Source organism: Octopus bimaculoides, chromosome 14, assembly GCF_046866305.1.
Source record: "Octopus bimaculoides isolate indiv1 chromosome 14, ASM4686630v1, whole genome shotgun sequence".
Lineage (NCBI taxonomy): Eukaryota > Metazoa > Mollusca > Cephalopoda > Octopoda > Octopodidae > Octopus > Octopus bimaculoides.
In genome coordinates, this window is record NC_142941.1 from 6,543,555 (window position 1) to 6,566,488 (window position 22,934).

Sequence of the window (22,934 nt, forward strand, 5' to 3'; positions counted from 1 at the left end):
CTACGACCGGATCCCATTCCTGTTGCCAACCCTCACCTGTTTCCAAGCAAGCTAATATTTTCCCATGCCCACATATTTTTTCCACAGAAGACCTCTTGTATGAGCACGATACCCATTGACAACTGTCACATGATGTCAAGACAAGGAGGTACAACTACACACGACACATGTATACGTTTCTTGTATTACCTGCCCAGCCAGACTATCAGATGTTGCTACACACTATTGGTCACTAAGTGCTGCCAATTCTTTCTTGATTAAGCCATTGTTTTCCATCTTGGCCCAAATCATTTTATTCCACCATCTCACCATTATCAAGACATGGATACAGAAATCTTGAGAAGAATATGGCACTCCATCGGTTACGACGACGAGGGTTCCAGTTGATCTGATCAACGGAACAGCCTGCTCGTGAAATTAAGGTGCAAGTGGCTGAGCACTCCACAGACACGTGTACCCTTAACGTAGTTCTCCGGCAGATTCAGCGTGACACAGAGTGTGACAAGGCTGACCCTTTGAAATACAGGCACAACAGAAACAGGAAGTAAGGGTGACAGAAAGCTGTGGTGAAAGAGTACAGCAGGGTTCACCACCATCCCCTGCCGGAGCCTTGTGGAGCTTTTAGGTGTTTTCGCTCAATAAACACTCACAACCCGCGGTCTGGGAATCGAAACCGCGATCCTATGACCGCGAGTCCTCTGCCCTAATCACTGGGCCATTGCGCCTCCGCTATCTTGAGAAGAATAAGGGCAGAATTGAAGCTACAAGGTGGTATCAAAAAGTTCTCAAACTAATTATGTTTAATTAAAAAAAACATAACTTATTTACCTAAGCTTTAACGTCATCTCCTTCAAAATAGTTACCTTGAGCAGCAATACACTGGTCCCAGCGTTCCTGTCATTTTCCATAAGTGAGTTGAGGACCTTCTGCAATTCACACTTAATCTTGACAGCAGTGTTAAAACAGCGACCTTTGAGCTGCATTTTCATCTTGGGGAAGAGATGGAAGTGTGCACTCAAAAGGTTTTGGTCAGCTTGAGGCTATAGTAGAGGACACATGCCCAAGGCGCCATGCAGTAGAACTGAACTCAAAACCATGTAGTTTACTTTTTTATTCTTTTACTTGTTTCAGTCATTTGACTGTGGCCATGCTGGAGCACCGCCTTTATAGTCGAGCAAATCGACCCCAGTGCTTATTCTTTGTAAGCCTAGTACTTATTCTATCGGTCTCTTTTGCCAAACCGCTAAATTAAGGGGGACGTACACAGCCTTTTCTGTGCCTATAAATGTCCTGTTTGGAAAACAACAAAGCACGTACAGTGGATCAAATATTTTTTTATTGAGAAATATATTATAGTTGGTCACACAAATGTTTCCATTACCTTGAAAAATGGTGACAGCAATTGCCATCCCAAACAAAATATGTAGGGGAATAGTTTGGTAGACCCCTAAGTCACCAGACATTTCTACTGCTATAGATTTAATTAGAACAAAATACCCCAGTTATCAGAACAGCTGGTATCTTGTCAGCTTGCAATCGTTCTTCTCCTGTAAGACACTAATTTTACAAGATTGCTGCTGGAGAAAACATCACTGCTGGTCACATTTCAGGTGAGAGACTTGTCACCTGGGAATGTGAAGCTTAATAGAAATTAATAAAACAAAAACTAAAAACTATTTATCCTAATTCCATATTCACTCAGCCATGTTAGATTTTTTAAATACCCAATCATGAATTCTTATATTAGCAATTGAAAACACCACATTAATAAACCTTGAAGCCTCTCAGACCAACAAAGAAAGCTTCTACATAATTGTTCAGCCAGCTAGAAACAGCAACCAAATTTCCCTAACATCTTAAGAAAAACTCAATGGATAATGTTGCCTTGTGCTCCTTACATATAGGACTCTGTGTGTGTGTGTGTGTGTGTATGTATGTATGTACACACACCCGCATACAAACAAATATATATTCATCTATCTCTTTATCAGTCTGTCCATCTGACTGTCTATCTTTTTGTCTGTCCGTATGCATGTATGTATGTATATGTGTGTGTGTGTGTGTGTGTATGTATATGTACATATGTATGTATATGTATATTCTCATGTAATTCAATGTGCTGAGATGTATTCAGTTTATTTTCAAATTCAACTCCAAGAAACAAACATGTTTTTGTCATCAATATTTGTGTAGTAAAATGTGTTGATGTGTGTGTGTGTGTATGCGTGTACATATACACAGAAATACACACACATATATAGATATGCTCTGCAAAAAGTGATGACAAAGACAGATTTGTTTGTTATCTTGGAGTTGAATTTGGAAATAGACTCTCTTTGCATGTGTAAGTATGCGTGCATATCTTTCAATTTTCTTTCTTTGTTTATTTATCTATTTAAAACTTGCACCATTCCTCACCACGGATTATCATTGAACATTTCCATTTGAAGCTACCATTGATTATTACCTCTACCTAAATTTTTACTTGATCGTGGATCTACCTAATCCATTCCCATCTTACTCTGATCTTTCCCTCATTCTCAACAAACTGGAATACACTAATATCCTCAATTGGAGACTTTCCCTTGCTTTTACATCATCATCCTCCTCCTCCTCATCATCATCATCATCATCATTTAACGTCTGCTTTCCATGCTAGTATGGGTTGGACGATTTGACTGAGGACTGGTGAACCAGATGGCAGGTGAACCAGATTTGGCAGAGTTTCTACAGCTGGATGCCCTTCCCAACGCCAACCACTCCGAGAGTGTAGTGAGTACTTTTACGTGCCACTGGCAATGGCCATGCTCAAAATGGTGTACTTCACGTGCCACCTGCACAGGAGCCAGTCCAGCGGCACTGGTAACAATCTTACAAATCGGCCTAGTGAAGGGATGAGAGTGGACAAAAACAGTCTCCAAATCCATAGGCCTAATGAAGGCTGACAGAATCAGAAGGATCAATGCATTCTTTTACACATAAGCTTAGTAGAGAGGAATGAAGGAAGATGAACCAATGGTGTCAGCAAATGGGTGATGGAGGGTTTCAAAGAATTGAAAAGGTGTAAGGTGAGAGGAACAGCAAGATATCTGATGTATGCCTGGCAGAGCACAGTCTCTTAACCTCTGAAGACTACCCTCATGTTATGGTGTGTTTGTTGGTGGTGGTCAGGTCTTCTGCAGCACCTCATGTCACTGATTAACATGGTCCGTAGTCATCTCTTGTGTAAGATGCAGCATCTTCAGATTAGCATTCACTATTTCTTCTTAATGCACATGTCCCTACTGGTGCCAGTTCCTGTCTTCCACACTTCACCTGATTCCTTGTACACCAAGTTTTCTCTCAGCTCGCTTGTACTCTGGCATCCTTGTACACAATTATACACACACACACACACACACATGCTCACATATTTTCTCAACCCTGGTCATCTTCAAGAAGGGGCAATCACCAAGTCAACGGCTAGAGCCAATGAACCTTTTCATTTCCTAAGCTACACTGGAATCTGTCATGTTGATGCTGTCAATACCTCTGAAAAAGAAATGAAAAAGATAAAATTTGGAGCACATTGCATAATATTATGCTATCATTTCTAATCTATGATCCACTTAGGTTTTGTTTACAAACACCCACTACTTTGTGTCTTTCTGTATAGTGAATAGAAATAAAGTCACAGGAAAAATGGCACATTTCATTTCAATACTACAAACCAAAGTTTATGTAGTTAAATAATACTCAAGTTACTTGTTAACGAAGAATGTCTGTGTCGTTTTCAACATCCTGAATACAAATATTTTTTCTTATGTCAGTCCTTCTGTATAAAAGTGTTGGAGTGTGTAAATAAAAGACACAAAGTACTCAATACATGTTTATCTTTTGAATTTTAATCATTTACTGGGAGTTTAAAAACAATCCTTGTCACACACTTAATATCTTTGAGTGTGTCTGTGAATTAATTAATGAATATAACAACCTGTTTCGAAGTCTCAATGTCAGATAGGCATACACACACACACATTTTATGTTTGAGTACTGATATATATATAATAAGGTGGTTCACTGATATTCTCACATTTGCATATTGTTAAATGACCAAGAGAAATTTTCTTTAAAAGTATGAGCAGGGCTGGCTTAAGACCCATTGAGGCCCTAAGCACTTAAAAGAATTGGGTGCCCCCAGAAAAGATTATGTAATTCAAAATATAAACAATGACAAACCATAAAATAAATTTTCATTTTTCAAAACGAAACAAAACAGTAAGAGGGAAAATAATGTTTTATTTTTTTTTATTTCCACTTCATTTATATTTGAAAAGTTTCCACCTTCCTTTTTGAATTGCAAAGTCTTTGATCAGATCCTCAAAATTAATCTTAGGTAACACATCTGCATCTATATTTAGTAGAGATAAAGGTATACCGAATATTATTTTAGCAAGTTTAAAGAGATTTCTTTTGTACCGTAAACCATTTACCATTTCTGTGGTGCCCCCCCTCCTTCCCTTGATGCCCTAAGCACATTGCTTATTTTGCTTGATGGCTAATCCAGCGCTGAGTATGAGGCCTGAACTGTTAATGATTACTTTTTAGAAACAAAGTCAGTCTGCTGGCAGAATTGTTAAAGCATTGGGAAAAAAAAATGGAAAAAGAGCCTGGTTGTTATTGCTTTGGTTCTTTAGATTCTGAGTTCAAATCTGGTCGAGGTCAACTTTGCCTCTTAGCTTTACAAAGTCAATAAAATGGAGTTCAAGTCAAGTAGGGGAATAAAGGGGCTGACTAACTCTTCCCCTTGAAGGGAGGGGCATGGTCGATTGCATCGACCCCAGTGATACTTATTTGATCGTTTCGATATGAAAGATTGAAAGATAGTCATGCACCCGCAGCCATCAGACCGATTTACGGGTACCTTGCACAGTACAGTATTAATAAACTTGTATAATTTATACTAGTGCTCCGGTGTCTGTATTTCATTTCATTAACCAAGTAAATTTTAATATTTGCTTAATTCAAAGCGGTGAGCTGGCAACATGCTTAGCGGCATTTCGTCCATTTTTTACGTTCTAAGTTCAAATTCCACTGTTGTCGATAAAATAAGTAGCAATCTTTTGTTTTGACTCGAAACATAGCCACCGGGAGTATTTGTCTCCTTCGGCGTAAATTAATGGGGATTATAAGAGATTCCGGACCTCCAGTGTCCGAAAAGTCAATGTTGTACCTGTGTTATTTAGATGTGGGAAGGCGGCGAGCTACAGAACGGTTACTGTGACGGACAAAAGATTAGCGGCATTTCGTCCCATCACTTCGTTCTGAGTTCAAATTCCGCCGAGGTCAACTTTGCCTTTCATCCTTTCGGAGTCGATAAATTAAGTGTCTGAGCACTGTGTGTGTGGGGGGGTGTAATCGACTAGCATCCTCCCACCAAAATTTCAGGACTTGCTCCTGTGGTAGAAAGGATTAGTTAGAGATGGTAGAACATTAACACGTGCTACGTGATATCGTTCGGAATAGTCGCTAAGCCGGAAGTAGCAGTCACGTGTATGAACCGGATATCCGGTTACGTCCCCTCCCCTTAATCAGTTCGTGTTTTGCTCATCAATAATAACAACGTCGAGAATTGTCAACCTCAGTCTTGTCTGCAAGGATGGCAGCAGACACACCAGTAGAAATGACTGTCCGCTGGAGTGGAAACGAGTATAAACTGACCGATCTAACAAGTTCGAATACTGTCGCAGATCTAAAGTCCAAAATACAGAACTTGACCGGAGTTCTTCCTCACAGACAGAAGCTTTTAGGATTGCAGTACAATGGTTTGCGCTTGGATTTCATTGTTTTCATGTCAATGCTTAAACCTTCTATTTACAGTCTGGTTAGAAGAAGATATAGGATTATCTATTTTATATTTTAAATGCAGGCATGATTAGATAAAGTCGAGCTTGTTCCTAATCAGTCTTAGAATTCGAGCCTTTTAAAATTAGGAAACGAACTAAAGAAGAAGAAAGAAAAAAAAAATGAGGCGACCCTTCGCTTGTATTATTTATTATTATTATTTTCTTCCTCCAATTTACGCAATTACAATAATGGGCAACCCATTATATTGCAATCTGTCATTTATTAAAATGGAATATGAGTAAGAGTGTCCGTTGCCGAAATGAGTCAGAAAATGGAAAATAATTTTCTTTATGAAGCTATGACAGTGCTGTTATAAACATTAGAGCTTAGTAATGAATGATTCCATCAAACATTCATTTTGATTCGATTGACGAACCCAAATCTATATTTATCTCATTTTTAAAGACATGGCAATATATCTAGGAATATAAAGTTAAGCGCATTTATTATTATTATTATTATCGTTCATCTGATTATTTTCGAGTATGAGAATAACTACCGTAATTATGAAGTACTAATCCTTGTGATCAGTTTAAATTACACACACATGTGTGTGTGTGTGTAAATATGGGCTTGTGTAAGAAACATGAAACCGAAATCATTTTTAACCTGAATTTAAATTTGATTTGTTTGTCATTAATTAAAACTTATGGCTTCTGATGATTACTGAATAATAAGCAAACATAACTTTTGGAAAAAGATGAAAAATTGTAAGGAATAGGGAGAGAAATCCACAAAAGCCATTAGCCTTGAAGAAATAATACAGGGTGTCCACAAAGTCTGGGTACATGGGGATTAACACATACTTTAAGAAATTATTATTTCTTATATTTAATTGTTTATGTTATGATTTTATTTACTCCATGTACCCACATGGGGGATTAACACATACTTTAAGAAACTATTATTTCTTATATTTAATTATATGATTTTATTTACTCCATGTACCCAGACTTTGCGGACACCCTGTATCTTAATTGCTGTGTTTCATAGATTCCTTTTCTGTTTATAGATGTGGTTTGTGTTCCGCTATTACCTCTTTATGATACGTGTTACAATTAATAAATATTATAAATTAAAAAGTTAAGGACTATAAGCAAACCTCTTTCTCCCTTTTCACACACCCACTGAAAAGGGTTACCATCAAATCGTTGTTTTTCTTCTTATTTAGCTCTAGTAGTTCAACCCCAATCGAGCAAACCTATGAACAAAATTATTCCAGTCATGACCATGCTGTCTTATTAAGGGTTTGGAGGACAACATTATCCACCGTCTCCTTACTCGATGCAAAGCAGTAAGCGTGATTTGGTTTTTTTTTTGGGGGGGGGGAGATTTCGCTGTTATTTCTAGCAGTTTTCCTCTAGCGATCTTTTGTCCAATATAAAATGATATTTTCACCAATGTACAAAGAACAAACTATCCCCAATCTAATTGCTTATTATTCCAGGTCGACCTCCAGAGGATGACATTCAACTTGGAACCTTAAACCTCAAACCTAATCTCAAAATAATGATGATGGGTTCCAGAGAAGACGTTTTGGTAAATTTTTTTTTTTACACTCTTTTTTTCTTTTTCTTACTTTGCTTTATCTGGAGGCATATGGCCTAGTGGTTCATGTGTTGCACTGACATTCACAAGATTGTTTCAATTTCTGGACTTGGTGGTGCAGTGTGTTCTTGAGCAAAACACTCCATTTCACATTGCTCCGGTCCATTCACCTGCAAATGAGTAACAGCAGTAACAAGCAAGTTAACCCTTTGATCGACTGGCATCCCATTCAGAGGATGAGTGTTGTAATCTCAGTTACTTCATCGCCATGGAAACAGGGCCAAACTCCTGATGAATCCTAGGGTTCTAGACAGATTCTGCTATTCACTTGTATGATGTATTATCATAGTAAATAAGCATCATTGTCAGAAATGTTGTTTAAAAAAAAAAAAAAAAAAGGTGAAGTTATCATCTTGAGTCCTGCTGACTTTTAAGGGCCAGTTTCCCAATTTGCATGGCGTATATACTCCCCACCTGTATATTCAGTTGTCCTTCAGTCTTTCTTTGCCGTGTAAAGGAACTTGGCAGGTTGGGCCTCTAACTAGGCCTTTTGTGATACCCTTCAAGCTAGGAACTTTTCAGCACCCCCTTGTATGCATGTATATATATATATATATATTTTCCCAGCCCCACATCTTCACACGCACACGTCAAGGACACCAGCCCTCTTCCTCACGCACATTCATGCTCTCTTATACACACGCATGCACACCTTCGTTTTGGGATCACCACTACTTTATTATCTCCCCTCCTTCCTAGCTCTCCTGTATGACCCTTTTGTCCGGCATTCACCATAATAGATCGCTAGCCACTATATATTCTTTATTTTCTCTCCTTGTTCCTTTCTGTGGAAGAGCGTAGGCTTGAAACGTTAAAGACTTTTTCACTTCCCGAGCATTAAACTAATACATCTGTTTATTGTCTACACCACCTGTCTTCATCTTTTGTTTTTTTGTGAATTTTCCCTATATATTTATAAACTTTTAGCAAAAGTTCTATTGTTACATGTTAACAGTATGAGATGAAATATCTCCTTTCTAACAATTTGATTTTTTTTCTTTTTCTGTGTTTTAATGTCTAGGCTGAAATGCAAGAACCCCCTAAAAATTTATCAAATTTAGTCAATGATTTTGAGATGGAAGACGAAGAGATTTCTATTGAAAATAGGTAAGAACCAGTTTGATATTCTCAAGTATTAAACAACTTTACTGGTATATCTGTCTGCTGTAGTGACTATGATTCACTTTTTGTGCTTCTGGGATTGAAATAATATAGCATCATGTCAATACAGGTGTCAGTTAAACCCTCCCTTGCACTAAAGTGATATTATGCTTATCTTAGATGTTGTTCTTCTTCTTCTGGCAGGATTGTTAACATGCCAGGCAAAATGCTTAGCAGCATTTATTCTGTCTTCATTTTTTTGAGTTCAATTTCTGCCAAGGTCGACTTTGCCTTTCATCCTTTTGGGGTCGACAAAATAAGTACCGGTTGAGCTCTGGAGTTGATGCAATCGACTATGCCCCTCTCCCCAAATTTCATGCTTTGTGCTTATAGTAGAAAAGAATATTTATTATTATTAGGGTGTTGCACTCACGATCTAGTGATTGTGATTCGAATTCCTAGACTGGGTGGGCCATTGTGTTCTTGAGCAAAACACTTCATCTCACAGTGCTCAGTCGTTTAACGTCCGCTTTCTCTGCTAGCATGGGTTGGACAGTTTGACTGAGGGCTGGAGAGCCAGAATGCTGCACCAAGCTCCAATCTGATCTGGCAATGTTTCTACAGCTGGATGTCCTTCCTAATGCCAACCACTCCGAGAGTGTAGTGGGTGCTTTTTACGTGCCACCGGCACAGGAGCCAGTCAGGTGGGACTGGCATCAGCCACACTTGGATGGTGCTTGTTATGTGCGACTGGCACGGGACCAGTCAGCTGGCACTTTGCAATCATTTTGACACCTGGCACACCATGCACCTGGCACACCATGCACCTGGCACACCATGCACCTGTTCAGACAACATCAATTTGATGGAACGAGTGAGCTTATGTACAGCACAACCATTTGATCGCTATAAACAAATCATTTGTGCAGGTCATTAAGCAAAAGCTGAACGCTTATAAACCGTCTTCAACAGGAGAGTCCATTGTTTATTATTATTGTTGTTGTTGTTATTCAAATAAACATATTTTTGACTATATCCAAATTTTTTTGTTTTGAAGGGAAGAGCACCTCGCTAAAATTGAAAAGCGTGTCAGAGATTATAATGTGACCGTATTAAACCCACCCAGAGAAGGTAAAAAGCTGTTGGTATTGGATATTGATTATACTCTGTTTGGTAAGTCAATAATATAGTGGAAACTTTACTGTGTCATAAGATATATATCATCATCGTCATCATCATCATTACATTATGTCTGTTTTCCCTCCCGCCACAGGTTGGACATTTTGATAGGATCCAGCAAGCAGTTGGACTGCATTGAGCTCCACTGTTATCTTTGGCATGGTTTCTATGACTGTTTTCTTTTCATTTATATGTATCGTTTGGGTGTGTGAGTGTATGTGTGTACACATATTATTGATGCACTGACCAGTATATTTTGGTTAATGGAGATGCACAACAAGGTATACCTTGTGTCAGCAGCACCAGTTTTTAGCCATCACATTAATGCCCAATCAAATACACCAGACGAGCATAAACAAACATCTCTGTAGATTGGAAAGAGTTGAGAGTGATTTTATATAATTCATATGAAATATGTGTTGGTTACTTAAGAAAATAATTAATAACTAACCATTGTCATTTTTGTCTCACATCCATACAGATCACAAGTCAGTTGCAGAACGAGCTGAAGAACTGATGCGACCATTTCTTCATGAATTCCTCACAGCTGCCTATGAAGATTACGATATTGTTATATGGTGTGAGTAGTTGATTTTATTTCCAATGATAATTTTGTTTCAGCTCATGTTGTATTGATAAGAATTGTTGATGTTGTTATTGTAGAGTACCTCCATTCTTTGTTATGCATTATTCATTCACAGGTCCACCTGACAGGCTCCCATGCCGGTGGCACATAAAAAGCACCATCTGAACGTGGCCGGTGACAGTACCCGCTGATTGGCTCCTGTGACGGTGGCACGTAAAAAGCACTATCTAAATGTGATCAATGCCAGTACACTCTATGAAGTGATTGGCATTAGGAAGAGCTTAGAAACCATAGCAGAACAGACACTGAAGCATGATGTAGTCCTCCCATCCATTAGATCTTTCTTTCATTCTTTTATTTGTTTTAGTTATTTTGACTGTGGCCATGCTGGAGCACCACCTTTAGTCAAACAAATTGACCCCAGGACTTATTCGTTGTAAGCCTAGTACTTATTCTCTTGGTTTCTTTTGCTGACCTGCTAATTTACAGGGGCATAAACACACCAACATCAGTTGTCAAGCAATTGTGGAGGAACAAATACAGATACACAAACATATACACATACATACATGCATGCATGCATACGTATGTATGTATATATACGATGGGCTTCTTTCAGTTTCCGTCTACCAAATCCACTCACAAAAAGCTTTGGATGGCCCAAGGCTATAGTAGAAGACACTTGCCCAAGGTGCCATGCAGTGGGACTGAACCCAGAAACATGTGGTTGGTAAGCAAGCTATTTACCACACAGCCACAACGGAGCCCATGCCAACATGGAAGACAGATGTTAAATGAAGATGATCTAGATGATAATCATAATATATGTGAACCAAAATGAGAAACTTTGATCTGAATAAATGTGGATCAACATTACTAAGTTTTAAAACTGGTTTTGAGTGCAAATGCGTAGAGAATCATGACTCAGGTGTTAGGAAAGGCATCAAGCTTTTGAAACCATACCAAAATAGACAGTTGGAGCCTGGTGCAGCTCACTGCCTTGTCAGCTCCTTGTCAAACTGTCCAACCCATGCCAGCATGGAAAATAGACTATCAAATGATGACGCCAGTAACAATGTTGCCACTGTTGACTTGACGACGACAATGAGTCATTAACCGGTGTCAAATTTATAGAGGTGATGGGTTAACTGTAACAAATATTTGAAAAGAAGTGCTAAATAAACAGACACAATAAACATTGTGTTGTTGTTGTTGTTGTGTGTTGCCTTTCCTTGTCATTATGTTGCATTGTTCTCATACATTTATACTCTTTTGCTTGTTCCAGCCCATGGTCTGCTGCCATGCTGGGGCCATCTTTTTATATGTCATCTTTTAAATCTGTGTTGTCTTTCCCCTTCTGTCAGCGGCGACCACTATGAAATGGATTGAGATTAAGATGAAGGAACTTGGGGTAACTAGTCATGTAAACTACAGGATAACCTTCATGCTTGACTATATGGCTATGATTAGCGTACACACTCCAAAATATGGAGTTGTCAAGGTCAGTGACATTTTGCGTATATATGTGTGTGTGTTTTCTCTTATGTTGTTTCATTTATTTATTTGCATCCAGTTTCACAGGAGTGCAATAGACCAGGGGTTTTCAAACTGTGGTCCGCAGACCACAGGGGGTCCACAAGGACAAGACAGGGGGTCCGTGGACAGCAAATACTTTTTATGGGCAATTTGATTTTATATATGTTTTTTAATCAAAATCTTTTAATTGACAATAAACCTATTTGTTAAATACTGTTAAATAAGTAAATGTAAAAATATGTTATTTTAAGCAAATATTTATGTATAAATTTCATAAGCGTTTATAAGGGGGTCCCTAAGGTAAAGCCTGAAATATAAAGGGGTCCTCAAGTCAAAAAGTTTGAAAACCCCTGCAATAGACAATGATGATGATGCAGGTTTTCTCAGACCTTCAGACAATTTTTCTCTGAACTTCAAACATGAATGGCACTATAGCTGGATATGTTTCCATGGGAAATTACAAATGAACAAATGTTGCTGGTATAACAGTAACATTTGTTTACAATTAGCAGGTGGTGTCAAGACAAGGAGATACACACACGCACGCACACATATGGTGGGCTTCCTTTAATTTCCATGTACCTTATCTCCTCACACTGTTTTGGTCAGCTCAAAGCAATGATGGAAGACATTTATGCAAGCTGCTGCACAATAGGATTGAACCTGAAACTCTGTGTGTGTGTGTGTGTGTGTGTGTGTATCTGGTACACCCTGTGAATTGGTTAGGGATAAAAAGGGCATTGAGGCACAAAAACCAAGCAAAAAATGAAATGTGAGGGAGAGAGACAGACAGACAGACACACACACAGATGTGATCCTCCGACCTGGCTATGAGAGACGTTGTTCTAAATAACAACTAACTCAGACTGTGACAACCTGTCCAACCCATATCAGCACGGAAAGTGTATGTAAAATGGTGATGATGATGAAGTTAGAGGAGAAGGAGGATAGAAGCCTGCTTGGACAAGTGAAACCAATGCAGCCAAAGTCCAGCCTGACCATCTGCACACAAAAGAATTATAATACTATGCTATATGAGCTTATTTGAACATTATTATTGTATTTCCTTTCAGGTCAAGCCTTTGGGTGTCATTTGGGGAAAATTCAGCCACTGGTCAGCAAAGAATACTATCATGTTTGATGATGTCCGACGTAACTTCCTGATGAATCCACAGAGTGGTTTAAAAGTAAGGAAATGCTTTTGTTTTGTATTTTTTAAACTTTAGCCAGTCTGTCATGTGACGTTGCTATTAAACCCTTTTCACTGTTATTTAAACCCTTATCAAGCAACTACAGCTATGAGCATTTTCTCTCTCTCTTCCCTTTTCTTCTCTCTCACCCCTCTTATCTCCTCTTTCGTCTCTCTTCCCTCTCTCTCCTGTTCTTCTTTCTTTTCTCTCTGCTCTCTCTTCCCTTTTCTTCTCTCTCACCCCTCTTATCTCCTCTTTCGTCTCTCTTCCCTCTCTCTCCTGTTCTTCTTTCTTTTCTCTCTGCTCTCTCTTCACTTTCAATGTTGTTTAAATGTATTACCTCGACTATTCTCTTCTCATCTCAGATCCGACCTTTCAAGTCAGCTCATGTGAACCGTAGCACTGACCGAGAACTTCTGGAACTCTCAAAATATCTAAAGGTCATTGCACCACTTGAAGACTTCAGCCATCTGAAACATTCACACTGGGAAAGGTAAACACCATGTACCAATTTCAATTCTTTTTTTACAATTTAACCAATTGGGAAAATACTGGGTCTACAGCAGTGGTTCTCAACCTTTTTAGTATCTGGCCTGCATTCAAAGCCTGGTTTTCAGGGGCACACCCAAAAATATGAAACAAGTCAGGCACTTTTATGTGATGCCACATGGGAACTTTTACATGTCACCACATGGGCACTGCCATGAGTGCTTTACGCCACCGAAAGTGTCGGTCTTAGCACATCTGCTGTGGAGTAAGGGTCTTCTTGAGTACGGCAAGGTGCCGGGTATCTCGGTCCTTTGTCATTTCACCCAAAAGGTTTAGCTTCCTGAGGTCACTCTTCAGTACTTCGTCCAATGTTTCCCTGTGTCTCCTACTATTATTTATTCCATCCACTTTGAGAGATCGGCACTTTATGGAGCTGTCAACACCCATCCTTGTCATATGACCACATAATTTCTGTCAGATAACTTCATTTTCTCTCCTACTTCTATTCTATTCATGTCTGCAATAAATTATTTCTTTTCTAGATACAAATCAAAAAGAAAGTACAATGACATAGCTTCGACATCATCAAGGTCTTCAAGTGGCAGAGAATCTCGTCATTCTAAAGACGGAAATGATCATACAACTTCACACCGAAATCAGGAAGGATAATTTTGCTTTTTTTAATGAGTACCATTTATTTTAATTATATATATTTTTTTCAACCTCCTGTCTCTTGCAATTGTTTAATAAAATATAACCAATTGTTTGGTTAAAACTGGTAAAAGATAAACCATGTGAAAACAGTCATGGTTTAATATAATATAAAATAGAAAAAAAAAGATGATGAAAAAGAAGTTTGTATCCCAACCACATAGTTTCAGATTTAGTCTCACTATGTGGCTCCTTGGGTATTAATATTTAAGAAAGAGAAATATATTTATTGGATATGATAATAGTAATTGAATAAATTCTAATCAGGAAAATAGGAAATATTCATAGAAATGTTAAATATAAAGCAGACAATTATATGTTTAGTTATATATTTAATGTTCTGTCATAGTTATCTCGCATTTAGAGGCTTACTGAAACTAAGATAATTATATAAATATCCTATTTCGTTCAGTAGCAGTTAATTTCCTTCGGCTGCAATCGATCTTTGCTTTTTGCACTCATCCTCTCGTCTCTGTAGTCAATGAAATTTATACATCTATTCTGATTATTCACAGGGGTTTAGTTTCCAGAAAACACTGTGATAAATAAATCGTCTCCACATCATCGCACTTCGTAAATGGAATGATTGGTAGATTCATTGACACCAGACTCATGGCCCTCAGCAGTGAAGCTCTCCACAGTCACATATTTTCTTGATCATTTCTGCCTTTTCCTACAGAAGATTTACTTGTCTGCATTGTTTGTTAGGATCGGGCGTCTTCGTATTTTGGGGTTCCATGCAAATGGGTACAAGTATGTAAATCTGTGCAGAAACATATGCAGCCTCACAGCACAGTTGTGTAAACAGAAGCAGTAGTCAAAGCATTCTGAGTAGCTGAGCTTTGTGGGTGGTTGCTAGGGGGCCACATCTTTGCATTCCAAGCAGAATCTCTTGACTGATCACTGACCCATGTTATCACAGATCAATTTGTGTTAAGTGCAACATGGTTCACAATAAAGCATGTTCAGGATAAAATACTAAAGTTGCTGTAATCAATAAAAAAAAAAGTCCTCCCCATTCCTGAGTGGGGTGGACAGTGAGTGGAAGATGATGCTCTAGCATGGCCACATCCTTATGGCTAAGATCAATAAAAGATCTTTAACCACACTTACATTTGTTTATCTTCAAGCAAAAAGTCTAGTATGTTTTAGAGTCAAATGGTGCTTTGGTGAGTTTGCTTCTTTTTGGAAGACATTCCTAGTCATGTACCTCTTGGTTACTCTTGATGAAAGGTATTCTAGCCATGACCATTCCATCTGCTTTTTTTTTTTTTAATTTTTTTTTTTTTATAGATAAACTCTATTCAGGACCACATCATTTAACGTTCTCTTATTTTGTTTTAGATGGCAGGGTGTGATATGCAAGAAATTTCTGCTATTTCTAGCAGGTTTGATGACCACATATAGGCTTCCTTGTTGACTCTAGACATCTGACTAAAAGTGAGGTGGTGCTTGTTGTTACTTGGGAATGGTCTATTGACTTACCCTCATGAAAGCAAAGCATTCTTGCTTCCATTATCAGGAGATTGTCATTCATTGAGAATTTTCTCTCTCTCTCTCCCTCATACACACAAGGCAAAATTTTTTGTTTTAAATATGAACAGGTTTTCATTATTAGAAAGAATAAATTAATAAGTCAATGCTTTTAATCTACAAATATATGTGTGTATTTGTGTAAGAGTCAATGAGAACTTTTCTCGCCATTTTAACAAAAAAACAAATCGTAAACAAGTCATCATTGATCAGGATGTTAATACCAAATTTAAGAAATGTGTATCTGTAAATTTACAGGCTCTTCTAACCCTCTATTTAGACATCAGTATACGAACCAGATGTCTTTGTCATAACTTATGATTGTGTGTGTGTGTGTGTGTGTGTATGAAAGAATAAGGTAGCATGCTGGACAAAATGCCTCACAATATTTCTTCCAGCTTTATGTCCTGAGTTCAAATTCCACCAAGGATGACTTTGCTTTCATCTTTGCATACTGGCATGGGTTGGACGGTTTGACAGAACCTGGCTAGGCTGAAGACCACCTTGCTTCGCTGTCTATTTTGGCATGGTTTTTACGGCTGTATGCCTTTCCAAACGCCAACCACTTTACAGTGTGAACCGGATGCTTCTTACATGGCACCAGCACCGGCAGGATCACCAAGTAACTTGCAAGGCAAACATCCTTTGAGAGGAGATATATATATATATATATATATATATATATATATGTTAAATTCAAATTACGGTGAACGTAAACAAAGTTTGCTTTTAGAAGCGTTGCAATGTCTTAGAAAGTTTAAAGAAGTGATTTCATATAGGCTTCTTTCAGTTTCCATCTCCCAAATCTATATCATGTAACCATAGGAAATTTGCCCTCACTGAATTTCATTTAATCCATGTAAGCCCTGAAAAGTAAATGCTCATGCAATGATGATGATGATAAAAACACACACACACACACACACATGTTCGTTATTTGGATGCAAAAATATAATTATGATGATATCCACCCTCTTGCCCAGCTCTAAAAAGGTTTTTTTTTATAAATGTAAGAAAAATTATCTTTTCACACAAGAACAATCAATTTTATTTTCCTTTCACTTCTTTCTTCCATTTCACTCAGTTTAAATTAACAATTTTCATACCAGATTTGTGTTTGTGTTTTATTTTTGGTGCTTGTACCTCTCTTTCATTATGCCTTCATTTTTCCCCTTTATCTCTCTCTTTCACCATATATATTCACCATATATATATATATATATATATATATATATATATATACAGGAAGGGCATCCAGCTGTAGAAACTCTGCCAAATTAGATTGGACCCTGGTGTTGCCATCCGGTTTCACCAGTCCTCACTCAAATCGTCCAACCCATGCTAGCATGGAAAGCGGACGTTAAACGATGATGATGATGATGATGATGATACACACACATATATATATATATATATATATATACATACATACTTGATAGCATATCTTAACTTACATTGTTTTGAGTTACACCTTTTTCGACTTTACATAACTTTTTTTTTTTAAGAAACTTCTGGAAAAAAATTAACCTTAACTTCAGTCAATTTATTTGCCTTTATGTTAGTCTTAGTGAGCTTATTTAAAATAAGAAAAACATACCTATAAACCACCACTGAAGTGTAAAAACCAAATAAAATTCTTGTGAAAATATGTACAAACCATTTATTAAAAATGATATGCTAAGAAATTAAATAAAATTTTTTTTTTTTGTTGTATCATTTTCAAGTTAAGATGCATGTCTTTGAACCAATTATCAACATGGGTTGAGATATGCTTTTATATATATATATATATATATATATATATATATATATATATATATATATTTGTGTATTAAGGCTACCATTGGTTTCATGTTAAGAAAAGTATCTTAATATCTTAACAATTTTTCAAGCCAGTTACATGGAAGAATGGTGTTTGTTTGCATTCGTCCATGTGATTGGCTTGAAAAATTAAGATACTAAGATATTTTTCTTAACATGAAACCAATGGTAGCCTCAATACACAAATAAAGAAATTTTGTCCGCCAATGCAATGTTGAGCCCTCATTCTCATTGTTTGACACACACACACACACACGCATATATATATATTTATATTCTTGTAATCCTTTCGTTCTCTCTCTCTCTCTCTCTTCCTGTCTCTCATTAGACAAGGTTATACATCCTCAAGTACCTTTCTGCTAAAAATATGAAGCAATACCAAATGCCTAAATTTGTGGCTGGAGAAATATATTGAGAAATGTAAATATGTGTAGCTATAGAGTAATAAAGATTTCATTGCTATCATTTGAAAATTCTCTTGTTGCTGTTATTTAGTCACAGATCAGATCAACCCTGATCATAAGACATTCCAAATATGACCATCCAGTCTTTTATTAAGACACTGCATCTCGTACTATATTATCCAGTGTGGCCTTCGCTTAAAAAAAGTATTTTTTTAAAGGCAGCCAGGTTGCTTTTTCTATCAGTAAGTATATTGTCACTCCTTGTTGTGATGACAGATACAGTAAAACTGGTTCTCAACTGGGGTTCATATGACCTTTGGTGGTCCACATGGCTCTTGGGTGTCCATATTAGATTTTGTTGTTAAAATTTATCTGCAATAAATCAGTTATACTCCTACAATACATAAAATATTTTAACAATTTTTTTTTTTTTATACAATTCCTAATTATATTTTATCATAGAAATATAATAATATAATAATTTTCTAACCCTTCAGCATTTAAACTAGCCATATCTGGCCTAAATATTTTACCTGTTTTATGTTCAAACCAGCTAGATCTGGCTTTTTAAACAAGTCTTACAATGTCATTCTAAAAATAAACAATCACATTTGTTGAAACTGCAAAGCCACGAGATAATGCATGATCAATTCAGAACAATGTCAATCAATAGGGCTAAAAGGGCAAAGACCCCTTTCAGTCATGACTGGCCATGGGATTGCACCTAGAAAGTTCCCCTCCGAGGCACAAGTCCGGGCAAATTTGTTTATGGAAGACCAGCAGTTGCCCATGCATACCAGCCTCCCCTCTCCATGCCACCAATATTATCCAAAGGAAAGGCAAAGGTTGATGCCGCAACTCATTTCTACAGTTGAGTGAACTGGAGCAACGTGAAATAAAGTGTCTTGCTCAAGAACACAACACACAGCCCAGTCCGGGAATCAAACTCGCTACCTCATGATTGTGAGCTTGACGCTCTAACCACTGTGCTACATGCCTGTGAATAAATAAGCATTACATTTGACAGAGTAATCTGAATGGTAAAGGGTTGAATATTGAATATCTAGGAGCATCCACCCAAGTGAAATAGGGATCAAAAGGGTCCATAGCTAAAAAAATGGTTGAGAACCACTGCAGTAGTGTTGCACAAAATACCTTGCAGTATTTAGTTAGACTTTGATTTGAAACATTTTGAGGATTGACTTTGCTTTTCATCCCTCTTGTGGTCAATAAAATAACTGGCACTCCCATCAATTAGAGTGATGAGGGTTCCAGTTGAACTGATCAACAGAACAGCCTGTTTATGAAATTAGTATGTAAGTGGCTGAGCACTCCACAGACACGTGTATCCTTAACGTAGTTCTCAGGGAGATTCAGTGTGATGAGGCTGGACCCTTTGAAATAGAAGTATAAATCATTTTTGCTGGCTGAGTGGACTGGAGCAACATGAAATAGAAGGTCTTGCTCAAGGACACAATGCAATGCTGGGAATTGAACTCCTGACCTTATGATTGCAAGCTGAATACCCTAACCACTAAGCTATGTGCCTTCACCAATACCAATGTACTAATGGTATACTCTGAAGTCAGTTTAATCAAATACACACTTTGCCCCTAATTTGTAACCCGTTTTCCTCTTCCAGAGTCATCGTTAAATGGTGGGGGGCATGGCTATGTGGTTAAAGAAGTTTGCTTTTCAACCACAAGATTTCAGATTCAGTTCTGCTATGCAGCACTTTGGCCAAGCGTCTTCTACTATATCCTGGGCTGACCAATTTCAACAAATTTGGCAGTTTCAACAAATGTGAGTGAATTTGGTAGCTGATTGTACGTATGTGGACCCATGCAGTTGCTGGGTGGCAAAGGCCTCGGCAATGTCGGGAAGATGATTTAGTCAAACAATTTGGGCCAAAGAATCAAGAAGGAATTGAAAGTGCATTGTGACTATCAATGTATAACATCATCTGATGGTCTGGTGAAGCCTCTTGCCTGGCACACAACCACTTACCTCAGTTCCACTCCTTCTTTCAACCAAATGGTCTTTGTCTGGCATCTTACTTGGCAACCGCACTGGGGCTGGTGCCACATAAAAAGCACCTAGTACACTCTGTTAAGTGGTTGGTGTTAGGAAGGGCATCCAGCCATAAAAACCATGCCAAAACAGACAACTGGAGCCTGGTGCAGCTTTCCAGCTGGTCACATCCTATCAAATCATCCAACCCATTGCCAGCAAGGAAAACAGACATTAAATGATGATGATGATGTGTCTGTTTGAGTATGTTTACATATCTATCTGTTTGTGAGAATATTTACATCATGCAATCACTGAGCTGTAGACAGTTTTACCATCGAGAGGTAAATATATATTTTTTTTACAAGTGTTATCATCATTTCCCTGTTAACAAATCATCTTGTACTTCCAAAGCTGACTTGAAGATAATTTCTCTTCCTTGAAAAACGTCAAAAACCAGGTATGGGTTATTGGCATAAAAGGCTCTGGTTGAATCTCGATTAGGTTTTTTTTTTTCTTGTTGGTCAGTTATTTTTAGCGTTTTGACAGGAAAAAACTCATTCTAAAATTATTTTTTGACGTAAGCGTGCTCAAATAAATCGAATGCTTACACAGAACAGGTTTTACACCCACATCATCCAGACCAACCGGGTGAAACCGGGCTTAGCTGCTAGTATATATATATATATATGTATATTGCCAAGATGAAGTGCCACACCCTAACAGTTGAGGGAACCCATGGAAGAGGCAGGCCCAGGAAGACCTGGGCTGAGGTGGTGAGGCAAGACCTTTGAACATTGGGCCTCACCGAGGCGATGACTACTGACCGAGACCTTTGGAAATATGCTGTGCGTGAGAAGACCTGGCAAGCCAAGTGAGACCAAGTGAGATCATTGCCAGTGCCCCTGGACTGGCTCTTGTGCGGGTGGCACATAAAAGACACCATTTTGAGCATGGCCGTTGCCAGTACTGCCTGACTGGCCTTCGTGCGGGTGGCACGTAAAAGCACCCACTACACTCTCAGAGTGGTTGGCGTTAGGAAGGGCATCCAGCTGTAGAAACTCTGCCAAATTAGATTGGAGCCTGGTGTTGCCATCTGGTTTCACCAGTCCTCAGTCAAATCGTCCAACCCATGCTAGCATGGAAAGCGGACGTTAAACGATGATGATGATGATGTTTGTGTGTCTGCGTTTGTTTCCCTACCATCGCTTGACAACCGATGCTGGTGTTTTTACATCACTGCAACCTAGCAGTTCGGCAAAAGGGAATGATAGAATAAATACTAGACTTACAAAGAATAAATTCTGGGGTCAGTTTGTTCGACTAAAGGCGGTGCTCCAGCATGGCTACAGTCAAATGACTGAAATAAATAAAAGAATATGTAGAGAGAGAGAGAGAGTACTGTTCTCTGATAGTAATATTAACAAAAATAGTATCTGTCTGGGGAGAGATAAATATTATTTAATAAACACAATATATATTTTTATGAGCTAATAGTTTCATGCAATGAAAACATCTCAGACTGCATTTTTTAACACGTCTGGTGCCTTCACGCAATCCTCAGGCTATGCCCACATGGCATAACAAGCTCTATGTGTGTGCGTGGGTGCGTCTATGGATACCCATGCATGCGTGTGCGCGCGAGCATGCACACGCACATACACACACACACTTGCACACACACACATACACACAAATACATATACAAAAATAAAGTGAGAGTCCCACTTTATTCTCTGAGTTCAAATGCTGCAAGGGGTTGACTTTGCTTTCATTCCATAGAATTCGATAAAAATAGGTACCAGTTGAGCTGGTCTCACGAAACTGCTGGATTTGTGCCTAAATTGGGAACCAGTTTAAGATACGTGTGTGTGGTTGGTGTGCGCACGTACATACGTGTGTACAAGAATATGTATTGAAATGGCAGGATGTGGCTGTTGGGAGAGAATTGGCGTTTATTTCTAGCAATTCGTGCGACCACCTTAAAGTTTCCTCATTTTAACATAGGTAATTCGAGGTTCTAGTAATAGCGAAATAAGTTAAACATATAGGCTACAAAATAAAAAAAGAAAGAAAAACAAAAAGAAATAAAAGATATCTTGATATTAGTCTACCTACAACACTATCATATTTAGTTTGATCTGTAATTGATAATTAGCTGATCTATGAAATGTTTTCGCGTAAAACTGTTATAAACATCACATTCAAATTCACACAAACACCTGTGAAAAAATACGGCTTGACAGGGTTTTAAAATTATTTTTTTTTTTTTTTTTTCAGAACAGAAAGAAAGCTTAGAACATCTTATATTGTTCTTTCAGATAGTTTTTATCCGTCAAAAACTTGAAGCTATTGTCCCGCACTCGACATAGTGGCTAATTTGTTTGCTTAACCCAATATAAACGCTAGGGAATATTTAGTAAAAACTGGAACTAACTTTGACAATTGACAGGTATCATATTAAGAGGCCCCTCCTCTTTAACTTATATCATATTTTCTCTCTTTCTCCCCAACTTATTCTTCTTGCGAATTACATTCAACTCACTACCCCCTAAGTATTTAGAATCATTCCTAATTACATAGGAAATTGATTAAATTTTAATGGAAACAAAGAATAAAGTATTAAAAAGCATATAAGTAATTAAATAAATGGTTAGCTTCGCAAATAAATTCAAGGGACGTAATTTTCTAAATGAAGGGAAAAAAACGGAAACAAAAGGTGAAATGTTCAGTATTCTCATAGAACACTCAACCGTCGTTTTCTTATCAAATGACTTGTTTAGAATAATTAAAATATTTTAAAAATTTTACTTTTTTCCCCATATTTTCGTAAACTGTGAAGATTTTCCCCCAATGAAATATACACGATGAACAGTAATA

General features: G+C 37.8%; 1 protein-coding gene across 1 annotated transcript; it reads left to right on the forward strand.

Moving 5' to 3' along the window:
• Positions 1-5,399: 5,399 nt before the first annotated feature.
• Positions 5,400-16,389, forward strand: LOC106883337 (ubiquitin-like domain-containing CTD phosphatase 1). Its single transcript, XM_014934307.3, has 9 exons — positions 5,400-5,804; positions 7,334-7,425; positions 8,516-8,601; positions 9,653-9,768; positions 10,256-10,354; positions 11,725-11,861; positions 12,970-13,083; positions 13,452-13,579; positions 14,118-16,389. Exons 1-9 carry the CDS (start codon positions 5,639-5,641, stop codon positions 14,242-14,244), a joined length of 1,065 nt encoding a protein of 354 aa, XP_014789793.1. The 5' UTR covers positions 5,400-5,638; the 3' UTR covers positions 14,245-16,389.
• The last annotated feature ends 6,545 nt before the right edge of the window (positions 16,390-22,934 follow it).

Bases quoted from the DNA above. Each gene is read 5' to 3' on its own strand.
- LOC106883337 (XM_014934307.3), top strand. From the start codon at position 5,639: ATGGCAGCAGACACACCAGTAGAAATGACTGTCCGCTGGAGTGGAAAC. The intron at 10,355-11,724 runs GTGAGTAGTTGA...CCCTTCTGTCAG, and splicing joins TTACGATATTGTTATATGGT to CGGCGACCACTATGAAATGG. The intron at 13,580-14,117 runs GTAAACACCATG...TTTCTTTTCTAG, and splicing joins AAACATTCACACTGGGAAAG to ATACAAATCAAAAAGAAAGT.